The sequence below is a fragment of the Populus euphratica genome, unplaced genomic scaffold, assembly GCF_000495115.2.
Source record: "Populus euphratica unplaced genomic scaffold, PopEup_1.0 scaffold34.1, whole genome shotgun sequence".
NCBI classification, from domain to species: domain Eukaryota; kingdom Viridiplantae; phylum Streptophyta; class Magnoliopsida; order Malpighiales; family Salicaceae; genus Populus; species Populus euphratica.
In genome coordinates, this window is record NW_011499883.1 from 930,938 (window position 1) to 947,688 (window position 16,751).

The window sequence follows — 16,751 nt, forward strand, 5'->3', positions numbered from 1 at the left end:
TATCTTTACAGAGTTCAAAGAGTATATAAGGCCTCAAACTAATAGGTTGAGCTTTATTATTCACATAAATTGAATAATCTTATAGCCTTGATGGTGGCAAGCTTCTAGATTATCTAAATAGGTCATGATATTTTTCTAGTAGTAGTTCTAGAATAAAGTTTCCTTTTGCATTAGGTGAAAGGATAGAAGACATTAAATGCAACTCACCATCCACTTCTAAAATTAGCTTTAGACTGTATAAGTTAACCTCTGCTATCTGAGTAGAATTGTCCATTAGATTAGTGAACTATTCAAATATGATAGTTTGTAACTTGATGAGACTATCCCCTCTAATCACCACTTCTTGCCCTTTCCAATTAAAAGACATACACATCTCCTTATAATATGATACGGTGTCTTCTAAAATTACCAATCATTGTATACTTAAAACCATGTCATAACTATTCAGTTCAATAATGAATACATAAGCTACAAAAATATTCCCCTGCATTCTCCATTTAAAATTCTTACAATTAGTTGTACACAATTGTTTCCTAATTTGTTGCCTCCATTACTATGGCTTGATTGTTGTAAGGTCACATTGCAGCTTAATGGCTATGTTGGAGTCAATGAAGTTATGGATACTTTCTAAGTCCACCATAATAAACACCAGGTGTTTATCCACCTTACTAATGATTATGAGAGTGTGGAAACCAATAACTCCTTTCAATGTATTAACAAATATAATAGGGGTCACTTTTTCAGGGTTAGGTTTTTCCTCAACAATATTGTTGTCGTCCTCTACCTCCTTACCATCATCATCCACTATATATAAATAATATAATTTTTTAACTTTACATTTATGGTTTAGCACAAACATTTCATCACACAAAAAGCACAATCCCTTAGCTTTTCTCTCATCTAACTACTTATTCCTTATAGACTTAGTGGGTCTCGTACCAGGTTTGCATTAGAAATATGGATTAGGAGTGGATAATAGGTTGTTTTGTGGCTGTTTAAGATTACTAGTGTTCAATGTGGGTCAGATTTTGTAAAGTGTTTGATCATTGCTAGGCTTGGATTAAGTTGTTTAATTGGTGTTTAATAAGATAAATTTGGTGTAGTTCTGGTTGGATCTTCTATAGGCTAGAGTGTTGTCTTGTAAATGTATTAGGTTTTAGGCTTCATTTAAGGCCTAAGATTTGAACATCTTAACTAAGTTCTTTGATTTCCATTTTCAATACCAAGGCTTGGTTATCATTGATTTCAGCCCTGTTCTATAATATACCAAAGATTTTAATGTAACTTTTCAAATGTTTAATCTATCTAAAATCTTTAAGATCTTCTAGTGGATCTTTTTGATCTCTAAACCAATAGCATATTGCCTTTACATATTCACCTTAAGTCACCTCTTGATCACCTTTTCGTTTCATGAAGTTTTAACGCCAAAACAAGATTATTACATTTAGATAATAAAAAACTAACTTAAATTTTTTAGTTTTAAAATCCAACCTGAACTTATAGCAAAATCCTATTGGTCGAATGCTTGATAGTTACTCTTGGCGTTAGGCTCATTAGGAATATATTGCAACTTCTATAAAGAGAGTTTTGTTTTGAGCTTCTCAGGTTTAGCTTCATCAACAAACTTGATAACTTTTCATGAATTCATAACTTGTTTATATTTTTATAATTGTTTCTTGTTTGTAGCTTCCAATGATTCCTCCAACCTTATGAGATCTTGGGACATGATGTTAGGAGTTATAGCTTATGTTTGAAGATTAGTAGCTCTGGTGCCACTTAATGCAAGCAATGCTTATTAGAACAATTTGAATATAGTTTAGAAGTACTAATCCAAATATAAAAGTTGGATTTGGTTGTGTCCTGCAATGGTGTCTGTATTGAAATCATGTAAAAGGAGGAGGGAGAGGGAGAGGAATAGGGAAGGGGATTACTCTGATTAATTGATCATTAATTCTTTCATCATTTCATAATCATGCATTCTGTTTCAATTTGTTGCATATAAAACATCTTAATTAGCATTCTAGTAGAAAGAAAGAAAATCAGCCTTCTTTCCACACACGTGGCATGACTAAAAAACTGAAACATTAAACAAAACGACGCGTAGGAAGTGAGTGAGGTGCAGCGTTTTACTAAGGCTAAACGATGCGTTTTTAGACGAAACGATTCGTTGTTATTTAGCAGAGAATAATAACGTTTATCTTCTTCTTCACTGCGACAATTTCAGTACATTTCCCTCTTCTACAAATTTAAACTCTTAACCTTTGTTTTTCAAGAACAGAAGATTCCACGTTCATTTCAAGTACAAGTGATGAAGAACTTCCATTGAAGCATTTTCAAGAAAGAGAAAAAACACAGAAATCTGTCTTGAAGTTGTCATTCGATCTCTTTCGTTAAGTATTTCAAACAAATGGAAAAGAATACACGGGAAATTCATTGCCATAAATATGACTTGAGAGAGAGAGAGAGAGAGAGAGAGAAATTAGGAAAGCAAAGAACAATATGGTATACAACCAGAAAGCTTGCAAATAGGAAGAATGAGATTATTGATAAAACAAAAGATATGAAACTAAAAAAGAACCTCCTGCAGGCTTTACAAAGTCGGAGAGGAATCTAGAATTTCGGTTTTTGTTTGTTGGAGTATGTTAGTGGTTATTTTTAAAAGTAGTTTTTATTTATAAATATATTAAAATAATATTTTTTTTATTTTTTAAAAAATTATTTTTAATATAATTACATAAAAACAATCCAAAAATATAATATATATATTTTTTTTTAATTTTTAACCAACTCCCATTTGAAATGAAATGCAATACCATATGGGAACTTCTTTTCTTGCGATCTCTTGATGTTAGAGACACCCATGTTTTTTATTTAGAGTTTTGTTAGTCATAGGGGGAGGTTAGAAGCGGCAGAATGGAAGGTTTCGTTATAAAATTCTTGCTAGCCCAGAAGCTCCTCACTAAACAAATGTTTGGTTAACTAAGTTGAAAGTTCTTGAGTCGTTTATACAATCACTTTGACACCCGATCGCGCATTATGTGAGTTTGAGGTGAGTTAACAGGATACGCGATAAATTAGATATGTGCTTACCAAAAAGGAAAATAAAGACTTTTTAATCTCTTGAGAGGGTAACGTGTTATTATTTTCAGTTGAAATATTGGCTTTTATTTTATATATAAAAAAAAAAAAATTGAAAGAAGGAACATTGGCGTCAAGGTTCGACACTTCGAAGGTTTGTTTTAAGCTTGTGTTGTTGTTGTAAAACTGAGTTCTGGTGGAAAAAAATCCTGGTTGTCTGCGGAAACCCTGAAGAGTCTACAGTGTGTTTTATTTTTGGAACGATCTGACTTGATGAATTACATAATCAAGTAACCAAAGCAGTGATTTGCATCCGAAAGCATTGACAAATGACCCGTCAAACGACACAAAAAAAAAGATATTTCATAGTTCAGACTGACAGCTGAAGTGATTCTGTATGTGGATACATGATCATTGGAACTAATCAGCAATTAAGTATGTTTTGAATGGGGTAATTAAGTGATAACAACAGTATATCTTTAGTTCATTCTTACAGAGAACCAAGAGAAGGTAACGATGGATCATAGTTGTATCAATTTTGGGAACCATTCAGAGCACAAGAGAAAAGGCTAATCCAATTCCAGGAATCTTGTTAAGGGATTTGGTGTCCAATTCACTAGCAATTTCTAAGCATGACTTTGATTTGATTCTATATTGCAGAAGCATCATAATCTTTCCACGATCATCAACACTTGCCTTAACTGTAGTTATATTGTCCATAGTCCATGATCCTCCAACTGTCAAAGCATTCTCCTTTTTCGAAAACCTATGAGAGATCACTGCCGCAGCTGCAACCTTTTTCTTGTGATCGAAGTAATGGATATATGATGCCCTTAGGAAGCCACCCTTGTTTCCCCTGAATAGTTTAGAGAACAGATTGTCTTAAAATCACTCCAATACATGGCGGGAAGGAATGCATAATGATGAATGACAGCAGCCGCAAGCAGCAATCATGCTGATTATTAGCATTGTTTATCTTACCATGTTTTGCGAATTTAACAAGGAATTTCGTTGTCAGAATTTTCACCGTAGCAGGTAAAATGACTTACATAGTAATTGACGCATCATAATTCGGCTTGGTCATGCTAAAGCCTGCATCAATCTCACGAAATTGCCTAGAAGCAATCTCATACTTTGTCTGTATACCAAATGCAAGGCTTGAAGTACCCACAGATGCAGAAAGCTGAATTGTAGGGGTGTGGTGCAAAGAAAAAGACGTGGCTAAAGCAGCATATTTGCGGAAGTATTGAGCTTGTAGCTGAAATAGAAACAAGAAAGTATAGTTTTGGTTTTGTGGTAATAAGGAAGATTTATTTTGCAAATGCATTCAATCGAAAAAGAAATTAACATAAAGAAAAAACTTCGGTTGAGCTTTGAAAACATAAAAGGAACTAAAAATCATTTTGTTGTATTTTACCTTTTTATTATCATCTTAATTGCTGATATTCCAGGTTGTCTCTGCATTTGGGGATAAAGTTGATCCATCCCAAATGCAAGATCTTGATAGATATTATATCCTAATGAAGTATAAATGTTATCATCCTCTTATTTGTGTTCTGAAACTTGCCTATAAATTAGTTCTGAGTTAGCCATTTAACTGTCATAGCCTATTTTCTTGGGCAAAACAGGAGGTAAAGCATGAATTATTTGTTTAATTGGCATTAATGATCTCAACATAGGACAATCCATGCATGGAAACTAGGCAACCCACAATCAGGGAGAGGGGGAGGTGGGAATCATATTGTATTTAAAATGACAAAAACTACACAGGAGAACCTTACTTAAGTATAGAACGAAACAGTCCATACCGTGCTGGAATCGTATTTTGGCAATTTCAGTGAAGCAGAAGTATTCAGGGATGGAAGGAAATTTCTGCTTAATGTTAGAGTTGTTGAAATCTGCCACGATTACAGAGGACATCATCAGATGCTTAAGTTTGAAGCTTACAAGTAACAGCTGACAACCTAGTAAATGTTCTCACAGGGTTTTATTTTCCACTCAAAACGGAAAAATCTACTCACTGGTGATTTTGAATCAACTATGACATTAATGGTGGCATCGTTGTATTTGTATTGTGCTGCAACACTCGCAGTGGAGAGCCGTCCGCGTTTGACAGCACTTGAAGTAAGTTCCTGACGAATGCAACACGACCAATTTAGGGCTCAATAACATTACAGGATTAGGATCAAAATGACAGAAAATATATGCCAAGTTTCACACGAAATAAGAATGGAGTTCTTTCCTTTTCTTTTATTAAGAAAGAATGAAAAAGTAAAAAAATCTGATAAAGAGAGAAACAGTAGGACTCTGCTGTAGCAAAATTCAATAGAGGAAATCTCACAGCATACCGCTCCTGTAGCACTACATGTGGAGATGCTAAATTTATGATCCTTATTGTAGCCTGCTGCTACCAAATCTGCATGGAAAATGCATCACAAATTTGTAAAAGAATAGAATAGTTTTCAATAGAAAACTGACATCAGCCCCCAGTACCAAGAAATCAGATTAAATCAGAAACCAAGTGATCATCCTTGTAGAGAGTTTCTTGAATTACGTGAAAGTGACAAAGGAAAGTTGCATGATTCTTGATCAACTGACCTCGAGTTGTGAGAGAGAGAGAAAAAAAAAGCAATCAAGCACAAAAAACAGCACAGGGCAGCCTCCAAAATTAACAAGAGGCATAAGATTAAATAAACCTTGTGGTTTCTTGCCGAACTTGGAGAAAAGTAGAGGGGCTTGAGGTACTTTGCTGGTTTTGCTGCTGCCGGCGCTTCTTTTTCTTCGTTTCCTATGTTTCGAGTTGCTCATCTTTGTTTGCAGTGAATGCTAAGGAGTCGCTGAGTGCTGCAATGAGGTGCATATTTTATATGCATGATTCATATTATAAAGACACCATCTCAATATTAAAATATTTAATTCCACTAATATCCTTTTTAATTCGTTTTTTCATATAACACTGACTCACTCAGCAACTCCTTAGCATTCACTGCACCTTTGAAGGATTTTGATCTTTCTCAAATCAATAAAAAAAAAAGGAAAATAATTAACTTTTTCTTTAAATAATTCTTTTTATTTCTTTATAAATGTATAACATTTTTTATATTGTTTATAGAGGTTAGTTAAATCTTGTTATATAATAAACTAATTTTGTAGAGATAACATTGACAAAAATACTAATTTGACCCTACAAAATTGATTGTATATATTAATTTCACTAAAATCAAATTAACTTTTCTATATTAACGTGATAAATTTTAATAAAATTAAATTATCTTTTCATTAAAATTGATGCGTCCAATAAATCCAATATTAATCAGGTCTTTTTTTATAAAAAAAAACATGCTTTTAAGTTGCAATTTAACACAAAATCTGATAGATCATATGCACATATACCCGCTTCATTTAATGGCCTGATTATTGTGTATTAAATCCCTCTTTAAAGAGAGTTTTCCTATTATTTAACCAACTTACTGTTCTTTTATTTAATTTGCCAATATTTTTCCACGTAAATTATGCAATTCATGATTAGAGATCACCTTTGAATTTATTTTTATTTTTTTGTCGTAATTCAATTTATTAGTATAAAATGTTATATTATTCATAATAAAACTCCCCGTGCAAGACATTTTAGTACTTCATTTAACATTAGTTCGGGATTGAATGGGGAAAAAAAAAAACATTATAGTGGGAACTGTCGGAAATTGAAAAAAAACAAACCTCTAATTCAATAGCTCTGCTCTCCTCCGCTTGCTTCAAAAGCGCAGAAAACCCCGCTGCACAAAGAGGGAAAAGATACGACGAAGGAGGATCATCCTGCCGATGCCACCGTGTGGGCTGAAAGAAACCGTGATCCTCGCCGTTAATATGACACTGTATCCCAACTGGCCTCATTTTTGCTTGCCGTATGAAGAAATAAGGGAGATGAGGAGGCGGAAGAGTGTGTATAAGCCCAATGAGCCTATCAACGACGTTATAGAGCCCAGTTTAAAATATCTCGACCCATTTTTTAGCCTAGGCCCATTACGACTATTTAACTGGATAGTTTTAAATATTAAAAAAAAAATTCAAGAGAAAATCCGAAAACAGAACGGATTTCCATGGCTAAAATTACAAATCCACAGGGACTTTCCCACTTTCTATACACTAACACGCACTTAAAAACTAGATACAAATTAACTGAATAAACCAAAAAAGAAAAAAAAAAAGAAGAACAGGAATATAACGCTCATCACAATTAAACGTCAGATTTTTTTTCATTATCAGTCAGATCTCTCTCCCTCCCTTAAGCCATTTAACAAATTCGAGCTCCCTCGCTAAAATCCCCAGCTCTCTGCAATGGTGGTCTGCAAATGTCGTAAGGTACACTCTCTCTCTCTCTCTCATTGAATTGTTTCTGATTAATCGATTGATCGATCGAGGTTTGTATTTAGATCTGTAACTCACATCAATCGCTTAATTTTGGAATCAAATTTCTGATCTAGAGTATATGATTTTGCGCTTCGTTATTTCTTAGGCGTTTTTGATTGATTGAATTAAATTGAGGATTGTTTTTTTTTTTGGTGTTTCAGGCTACCAAGTTATATTGTTTTGTGCACAAAGTTCCCGTTTGTGGGGAATGTATCTGCTTTCCAGAGCATCAAATCTGTGTGGTAATTATATCGGACTTTGTTATAAAAAAAACTTATTCCTGCATTACGGTTTCTACTTGATGACGAAGAAATATCTTAGCGTAACGAGACTGTTTTCACGAGAAAGGTTTTATTCCTTTATATCTTAGTCTGACATGATAACGAATAAGGAGATAGAAGGCGAAGAAAGGGTGTGAAGAAGTAAAAGTTATTGGAGTGCAGCAGGCAGTACTAGCTAAAAGAGAGGAACTATAGGAGAGATGATGCGATTAGGGCAGAAGAGGAAACATTGTTGGCAGCTACCAAAGTGAATGCCTGCCCAGTACCCATTCATTAAGCATGAAATTATGGATGAGATGACAAATCGTCCATCCAAAAAGAAAAAAGAATAAAGAATAAAGAATAAAAGAGCTATAAAATATCAACGTGTCTTCTGAAACTTTTGGCATCAATTTCTTGGTTGAAAACTGTCTGAGGTTTGGTTTTATTAGAATTAGATGTATTTGATTAGTTAAATTCAAAAACATATCGTGAAATCAACTTTTTCAGGACTATAGATGTGTGCCTGTTTGTATTTGCATATATAATTTAAAAAGAGAAATTCTGTAAAGCTCACTGTACGGCTTACTGGCTTACACTATACTCATGTTGTCACTGTTTTCAGGTTCGTACATACTCTGAATGGGTGATAGATGGAGAGTATGACTGGCCTCCAAAATGCTGCTCCTGCCAAGCTGTGCTTGTAGAGGAGGATGGTCCTCAAACCACTCGATTGGGTTGCTTGCGTATGTGACATTGCTGATATAGTTACACTCTTAGTTGCAAAATTTTCTGAAACACACGATAATATTTTATTTATTTTGGTGTTATTGTAGATGTTATACACACAAATTGTTTGGTTTCACATATCAGAAGCTTTCCTCCACAAACAGCACCAGCTGGATATGTGTGCCCTATGTGTTCAACACCGGTAGAGCAATATCAATTCATCACCAGCATTTAATTATGCTTACAGTTTTTAAGCTATTGCTGTTTAAAAGTTCTTTGTAGCAGTTTTTTCTGTATGCCTTGGTTTATTTCCATATGGTGTTTTGTTGGTGCAGATATGGCCTCCCAAAAGTGTGAAAGACTCGGGATCCCGTTTTCATTCAAAGCTGAAAGAAGCTATAATGCAGGTAATGTTTTATCTTGGTTTCTGGATTACTGTATTCCATCATTAATGCTTCAATAGTTACAACGTATCAGTTTCCTCTCCTTTTCCTTTGTTTTTTTTTTTCCTTAAGGTACTGCACTACTGCTTTACTTCATTAACTATCATATCATCTAACTACAGAACTTCATTTATGAATGTAACTTTAGTACGTTTTAGTTTTTGTGTCAAATACTTGTTATTTATATATTATGTGACTGAATCCTCAGTTTTCTTCTACCTTTTGGGTGTTTTTTTTTTGTTCAATGGTTTGCCTGGAATTATCCTCCTCTTTCCTTGCCCCATTCTGCTAACTTATGACAGAGTAAAATGAACAATACACACCATATGGTCTGGGTCATTTTCATGTGACAAAGGCTTAAATTTTGGTGGCTCAGTGTCTTGTATTTTTTTCAATCATTTTCATGTGACAAAGGCTTAAATTTTGGTGGCTCAGTGTCTTGTATTTTTTTTCAATCAGCATTGACTTTAATGCTTTTAGTTTAGTAATAGCGTGGAAAAAATTAGAAGGCAAAGAATTTTGTAGCATATTTTTAGCCTCGTTATCACTAAACTGATGAAGTTAAGGTCAATGTTAATGGAGCAAACAATATTACACTGAATGCCAAAATTGAAACAGTCACCCAATTGCAAATAGCCCAAACCCAATGTACTTTCTTGCAAGTCACCTATGATACATGTGCTATTTGTTGATTTGTTATCTGTAGCAAATGCATAAATGTGATCCAGATTAAATTGCTTGTACTTGTAAAAAGTTAAGATCCCTGGGGTAAAGCAATACTAATAATGCAGAGGTAATCAGTTTGCAAATTTCCTTCCTTTTCTAGGTAGTTTTAAGCCAACTTGACTTCTAGGCTGTCTCCGTCTCACACAAACATGCATACCCACACCCTATATGCACATATGGAGGATTGTGATATACAGTGATGCGAGACAATAAATAATAAGAATTAAAGTAAGAAAAGAAAGAAGTTAAAGAAGAGAAGAAAAGGGATTGGAGATATGCAAAGTCTGCAATATTTTCATTAATTATCCAAACTCCTTAACATTTAGAAAAGTAGGGTATAAATACTAAAACTCTAACTAAAACAAGCAATTGGGCTTATGACCTACTAAATAAAATACCCAACAATAATTAAACCAAACCCAACAAATAAAGCCAAATTAATAAACCTCAACTAAAAGTTCATATAAATTAAACCCAAAAACATAAGTTAAAGCCTAATCTCTTAATTGCTTGGGCTATCCTCCATCGTCTATAATCATATGCGTGCATAAATAATATTTCAGGTTCGATGTCCCCACCAGTTCTCCTAGGGTTGGAAAAACTCGACCTCGTCGAGTATAGGTCAAAGTGACTCTGATAATGCTCTCAAAGATAAGGAATAAGCTGTTGTGATGTCTCTTTAATAATCCAAGTATAGTATGAATCTGGTCGTTGATCTCATATACTAGGATTTGCTGAAGTTCACCATTCCTGGTAAAAACAACTTGTGCATTCAAAGTAGCATTAATATGTTTTTTTTGTGTCAAAGATATGGATAATGAGGTAGGGGTATCAAAAGAAGCATCAGGAAAAGGTTGTATTTTATAAATACTAAGGTCTTTCATGTAAAAATAAAGTTAATATCAAAATTTAATGACATAATTATTTGATTTAATCATTTGCAACACTTTGAATGGTCTAGCATTACTTGCAATTTATGATCAGTTTACAAAAGCTCGAAATTTGTATTGTTCATTACTTACTTGAATTTGTTTCATGATCTTAATATACAAATTATGAACCCTACATGGTAACGACTCAGCTGACTTAGACATCCTATCGTGAGGAGATATGGGATAGTGTTCAATAGGCTTCTCAGGTTTGTAACTATGAACACTAAATGATTAAAGGTGTGAAATAAGACAAACATTGTTTTAAACCTGTGTAGATATGGTATGGACACAATCAAGTAAACTAAAATTATCTTCATCTTTCTCATCACGTGCATGTTGTAAGGGGTTAAGAAGCTCAATATGTTGCTATAAATTTATGATGTGCTAGACACTAAGCATGTGGGGTGAGGAATCAAGTAATTTAGGAGGACTAATATCATGAGACTCTTCTAAGACCATATCTATTTCTATAGGCGATTCCACTAAAGAGTTCCCTAAAACTTCCTTTACCATTAAAGCAAATATATGAGACTCTTTCTTAACCTCATTCTTAAGCTCATGTGGACTCATTGTGCTAGGTCCCTTGTCTTGCACATCCTCGTCATGTAGGTCACTAAAATCATCAAGATTAGGTTCATGCACCTCAACATTATAATATTCCATTTTGCCTATATCTTTATATTTTTGAATGACTAAGGGTTTAGAGGTGCAATCTAAAAAGATATGACCAAAACCTAGACAATTAGTACACTTAACCCTTGAACTTACCTTGGACACTTCATTGACAACTTGTTTGCCTTTATCTTTCTTACGAAGTTGGGCGCTTCTGCATTGGGATCTAGTAGGGATACTATAAGAGCTCTGACAATTCATCCACTGATTCTTCGTGACCAACTTGTAGTCTTGAACTAAGTTATAAGCTTGGTTAAGGCAGATACATCTTGAAATACAACTTCTCTTTTAAGATCATCATTTAAGCCTTTACAAAATCTACGCAAAGTCATGACTTCATTCTCTCTTATGGGACATCTAATTATGTAATCGTTAAATTGCGTTATATACTCATTGATAGACTTATTCTCGTCTTAGATTGTTCCATTGGTGCAAGAGTTTATTCCTATAAGACTGGGGTAGGTACTTCTCCTGAATGTTTTGTTTCATTTTGATCCAATCAGTTATAGGAGGTTTACCTCTCATCTCTAAACAATCTTCAACTTCTCTTCAATAAGTTTCGGCTTCACCAATAAGTTTCATCTCAACAAATCTAACTTTTCTATTATCAGACAGGTTATGCCACTCAAAGAATTGATCTATATCACGAATTCACATTCAAATATCTGAGGGTCATGACGACCGTCAGAAGTTGGGGCTTCTATTTTGTTATGACTCAAGACTCGCTCATCAAAGTCAATAGTGTTTAGAGTAACCTAAATGATAGTCATACTGGTGGCACTCAAAGTGAACTTGTCCATAACGATTATTCTTGTGATATTTATTGGTCTTTAAGTGTTTTATTCGAAAACTTTCTTGGGGCTCAATTTTCTTAAACATGTTGATCATCTAAGTTTGCAATTCCTTTTAAATTGTCATAAGAGTATTACTAAGGGTTGAGTCTCTGGTAAGTGTAAACTTAAGCGTGGATAATAGATGATCATGACACAAATGCATGCAACATTGAGATCAAAATGGTTCTTACAAGTAAAATCACAATACAAAAATAAAGCTAACTCCCTTTTTTATGTGAAGATTAATCAAGAACAGATTATGCTAGGAAAATTATAAGCACGCAATGCTATACCTTTTAAGTGTAAATGATTAATCAAATAATGCTTAAAACATTAACTAGCTTCAGCAAACTCAATAACTAGTTGCTAAATATCAATGAAGAAAGAGGTTGATAAGCAAGAGTTAACAGTTAAAATGCAAGGTCAAATTTTTTTTTTCTAGGTACAAAAGTAATATTAATGATAATTTTGAATACCAAGTGCAATACCAAAGAGATAAAATCAACAAACTAAAAAAGTAGAGTAATTTACTGACCAAGATTTATATTGTGGAATTGATCACGGATGGACCTGAGATTACGTGTTAGTTGACATGGCAATAGGCGATGACATGGTGATGCCTGCTAACATGGCGGCTAGTGGCGTAGCTGACTAAATTGATTTGGCTCCAGATTGCTGACATGGTGGATGACATGGATCTAGAGAGCTAGCATGGTAGATGACGTGCCAAGGTTAATTAATTTCGCCTTGAGAGCTTTTGTTTTCTTGCTTTCCTAGCTCCTGTAAATTGTTGTCGCTGCTGATAGCGATGGTGCAAGAGACATGGCTATGTGATTCTGCTTAGGACCGGCGGTGCAAGGAAAAGGGTTGTGGTGTCGCTTCTAAAAAGGGGCATGGATCCATTGTTGCTACTGAGGGCGATGACATTATGGACAGTGGCAGATGGAGATCAGTTATGTTGCCTTTGCTGCGGTGAACCACAAGTCGGTGTTGACTGTGATGGGTGGGTGGTTGCGTCTGGTGGTCTGTGCTGCTGACTTGGTTGCTAAAGCTGAAAGTCTGTTGTGGAGGCGCTGCTGCAAACGATTTGGCGTGGCTGTAGGTGGCGTGGACAGTGGCTTGCTGTCGGAAAATCTCTCATCGTGAGTGCTATAGAGAGTTTTTATGAGTTTTGGTGGGTGTTGGGAACGCCTAATATGCCCTCTGGCGAAGGTGAACAGTATAGATCCAGTTTCTTTTTTGTAATCAGAACAGTAGGGTTTTTTGAACAGTGAACAGCGAATAATTTTTTTTAAGATCAAACCAGATTTAGGGTTTAGCATAGACATGTGAATCTTTTAATTGTAAGAACAATTAAAAATCATGCTCTGATATCAAATTTGATGCGGGACAACAAATAATAAGAATTAAAGTAAGAAAAGAAAGAAGCTTTAGAAAAAGAAAGAAGCTAAAGAAGAGAACAAAAGGGATTGGAGATATGCAAAGTCGGCAATATTTTCATTAATCATCCAAACTCCTTAACATTTAGAAAAGTGGGGTATAGATACTAAAACATTGACTAGAACAAGCGATTGGTCTTATGACCCACTAAATAAAATACCCAACAATAATTAAACTAAACCCAATAAATTAAAGCTAAATTAATAAACCTCAACTAAAAATTCATATAAATTAAACCCAAAAATAGAAGTTAAAGTACAATCTCTTAATTGTTAGGACTATCCTCCATCGTCAGTGATCATAAGCGTGCATAAATAATATTTCGGGTTTGATATCTCCACCATACAGGTTTTGATGTGGTGGACTATAGTTAGAGGTTGCTGGTATGATGGTTGTCAGTTTAGTGTGTTTTTTGTTGTGTTACAAAGTGTTTTTCGCTTGAAAATATATTAAAATGATTTTTTGTTCTAGATTTTGCTTTTTATTTTTGATACCAGCACATGAAAACCATCGAAAAACACTAAAAAGAGCATTAATTTGATGTTTTTTCAAGCCAAATGCTGGATTGCTCATAGACTTTGCAATCAGACAGGATCCCATATGAAAGATCTTTGCAGTTGTCTTGATACATGAACCATGTTTTTCTACACTGCAGGAATAAAGGTTTTGGTTGAACATGGGTGCTGGTAAAAATCTCCTGTTTATTCCTGTAATCTTGTGTTTTATCTTTATCATGAGAGTTGTTATTTGGTTAGAAAAGGAAGCTTCACCTTTTGCATTTTAAAAGGGGAAAAATTTGGCATCCATTTTCTGTTAAATCGTAACTAGCTCAAGAATCCTTGAAACAGGGGCTGAAGTTATATGGTCTTCTTCCTTGTGTTAATGGTCTTCTTCCTTGTGTTAAGTAGGATTTTACTTACTTTTCTTTGCAAACATGCAGACGGGTTTGGAAAAGAACTTGTTTGGAAATCATCCAGTTTCATTGCTGGCACCACCTCCCACATTCACTTCAGATCCTTTGGTTGCCATTTCTTCATCATCCTTGGTGACAAAAGATGAAACTGGAACAGGGTCTTCTAAAATTTCAGTTTCGGATATTGTGGAGATTGATAGCCCCAATTCTGCAGGGAATTATATGAAAAACTCAAGTCCTGGCATTGTAAGAGTTTTTTTCTTCCTTCCCCCAGTTTTTTTCTCCTATGTAAAAAAAAAAATGTTTGCCGACTTCAATTTCTTGTATTGTTTTGTAATGCAAACCAGCCTGGCGCTGCAACACGGAAGGTTGGCATGCATGTTGAGCGGCAAAATTCTGAACTTTCATACTATGCAGATGATGAAGATGGGAATCATAAAAAGTACAGTCGAAGGGGTGAGTATAAATTTGCATATATGTGATGTTCATTTCAAATCATATGATGAAACTTGCTGAGCTTTTTACAAAACCAATATTTCTCACCTTTTATAATATTATCCTGTTCACTATTCATTTCCAATAGTTCGTTTATTCTGTGAGCAGTTCATTAGAAGTTCTTAAACTAGAAACACAGCCATACTCAGCGAATCCCAACTCTTTGTCTTTGATATGGTGGTATCATTTTTTTTTAAATCAATTTTCTTCTCTAATTTTCTCTGGTTTCATACACCATCTCAGTTTCAACTCATTTCACCCAGGTCCATTTCGTCACAAGTTCCTCAGAGCTTTGCTTCCTTTCTGGTCCAGTGCATTACCAATTTTACCAGTTACCGCACCTCCACGTAAAGATGATGATTCCTCAGAAGGTCGTACAAGGCAAAAACGTTCAAGGACAGATCCAAGAAAAATCCTCCTCTTTATAGCAATCATGTAATTTCTGTGCTCCTTTTCTGGACCATCATATTATGTTTGGCTGACAGGATAACAAAAGATTGTTGATTGGTTACTTGTGGAATGGTTATAATGGCCCACATAAAGGCTTCCAAACTTGAACAGTGGTTTTCGTTTTCTGTATAGACAGTTTTATCTGTTGATTGATTTACTTCTAACTGAAACAATGAACCCACACTTCAGAACAAGACACAAAAGACTATTTAATGAAGTGCTAGCGCCCTATAATAATTGTTTTCATTAATTCAAGCGTGGTGTGATCTCTTGCAGGGCTTGTATGGCAACTATGGGCATACTATATTACAGAATTGCACAACGGGGTTTTGGGGAGGAGCAGCCAGTTGATGAGCAGCATTGATTTATGTAAGGTTGTGATGGAATAGGACAATGATACATTGTACCCTTAGATGCCTGCCTGCTGGTCAATGGTGCTTCTGCTGCTTCTCGTTTTGTATGTCTGCTTTGATGCACGCACCCGTTAATATTGATTGAGTGAAATGTAAAAATTCTTTCTTGTCCACCTTTTCTGCTTTTTCTCTTTGGTTTATTCATAATTGAATTGGAGAATCAGGTTAAAGGATAGATTTTTTTTTTTTAATTAAATTGGCCTGTTTTTGTAATTATACACTCCTGTTTAGTTAATAGAACTTGGGGAAAATGCCATTCGAAAGGTTCATGAGCTGGATCCTCCATTTTAACCTGCCAAGTCGTCTTCTGGTCTTCCCGCAGGGCTGGTTGGATTTGGGAAGGAGCTCTGCTATTAACCCCAGGGACAAGGAACATTGTCATTTTCATGTATGTTTCGCTGTCTAAAATAGCTTTTGATTTAAAGCATGGGCACTAATTTATGTCAAGTTGCTAGTAAGTTGCTTTTGTGCTCTTCAAAACAGCTTCCTGTTATTTGCCTAGGCAAAATCCTGATTAGACTCTACCCTGAAATTTCGGAGGCCCTACTTGTTTGGTAGAATTGAGGGTATTGATCTTTCCTTAGTGCGTGACTTCTCTTGTGTCATGTAAATTCCTCTGCTTCCTACTGGAACCAGAAAGATCAGATTTAGGTGCTCCTCTGCATTGAATCGCTGATAGTCAACTTTATAGATATAAATATAATCGACTGATAAAAATACAGTTATACTAAAAATATTAAAATAATTTTTTTAGGTATTGAAATGATAATATGTTAGATTGAATTTAATTGACTTGTCAAATTTATTATAAAATTCATGAGATTCTAGTAATTTTATAAAAGATAAATGAAAAAATTATTAATCTAATTTTCAATTAATTAAATATTAAAAAATATAATTCAATTAAAAAAAAGTGAGTTAATCTATTTTAGCCTGTCAAACTTGAGTTATAAGATAAGA

General features: G+C 34.5%; 2 protein-coding genes across 4 annotated transcripts; one reads left to right on the top strand and one right to left on the bottom strand.

Annotated features, from left to right (window-relative positions):
- Positions 1-3,421: 3,421 nt before the first annotated feature.
- Positions 3,422-6,964, bottom strand: LOC105129808 (mitochondrial outer membrane protein porin 2-like). 2 transcript variants are annotated; one of them, XM_011032041.1, is made up of 7 exons: positions 6,796-6,964; positions 5,775-5,922; positions 5,427-5,494; positions 5,100-5,210; positions 4,887-4,976; positions 4,128-4,336; positions 3,422-3,934 (listed from the first exon to the last, which is right to left on the bottom strand). In XM_011032041.1, the coding sequence occupies exons 2-7, from the start codon at positions 5,884-5,886 to the stop codon at positions 3,628-3,630; spliced, it is 897 nt and encodes a 298-aa protein (XP_011030343.1). In that variant the 5' UTR covers positions 5,887-5,922; positions 6,796-6,964; the 3' UTR covers positions 3,422-3,627. The 2 variants fall into 2 exon arrangements, with proteins under 2 accessions (XP_011030343.1, XP_011030342.1); XM_011032040.1 differs by lacking the exon at positions 6,796-6,964 and having other exon boundaries at positions 5,775-6,045.
- Positions 6,965-7,140: 176 nt separating this feature from the next.
- Positions 7,141-16,374, top strand: LOC105129809 (zinc finger protein-like 1 homolog). Of its 2 annotated transcripts, XR_843139.1 has the most exons (10): positions 7,141-7,437; positions 7,647-7,727; positions 8,371-8,491; positions 8,582-8,676; positions 8,810-8,881; positions 14,461-14,679; positions 14,781-14,889; positions 15,192-15,363; positions 15,655-15,883; positions 16,114-16,374. XR_843139.1 is itself a non-coding variant. In XM_011032042.1 (9 exons), the coding sequence occupies exons 1-9, from the start codon at positions 7,414-7,416 to the stop codon at positions 15,740-15,742; spliced, it is 981 nt and encodes a 326-aa protein (XP_011030344.1). In that variant the 5' UTR covers positions 7,141-7,413; the 3' UTR covers positions 15,743-16,054. The 2 variants fall into 2 exon arrangements, 1 of the variants encoding a protein (XP_011030344.1); XM_011032042.1 differs by lacking the exon at positions 16,114-16,374 and having other exon boundaries at positions 15,655-16,054.
- Positions 16,375-16,751: the final 377 nt, after the last annotated feature.

Bases quoted from the DNA above. Each gene is read 5' to 3' on its own strand.
- LOC105129808 (XM_011032041.1), bottom strand. From the start codon at position 5,886: ATGAGCAACTCGAAACATAGGAAACGAAGAAAAAGAAGCGCCGGCAGC. The intron at 5,495-5,774 runs GTTTATTTAATC...TTTTCCATGCAG, and splicing joins GTTCGGCAAGAAACCACAAG to ATTTGGTAGCAGCAGGCTAC. The intron at 4,977-5,099 runs GTGAGTAGATTT...TAATCGTGGCAG, and splicing joins TAGTTGATTCAAAATCACCA to ATTTCAACAACTCTAACATT.
- LOC105129809 (XM_011032042.1), top strand. From the start codon at position 7,414: ATGGTGGTCTGCAAATGTCGTAAG. The intron at 7,438-7,646 runs GTACACTCTCTC...TTGGTGTTTCAG, and splicing joins TGGTCTGCAAATGTCGTAAG to GCTACCAAGTTATATTGTTT. The intron at 14,680-14,780 runs GTAAGAGTTTTT...AATGCAAACCAG, and splicing joins AAAACTCAAGTCCTGGCATT to CCTGGCGCTGCAACACGGAA.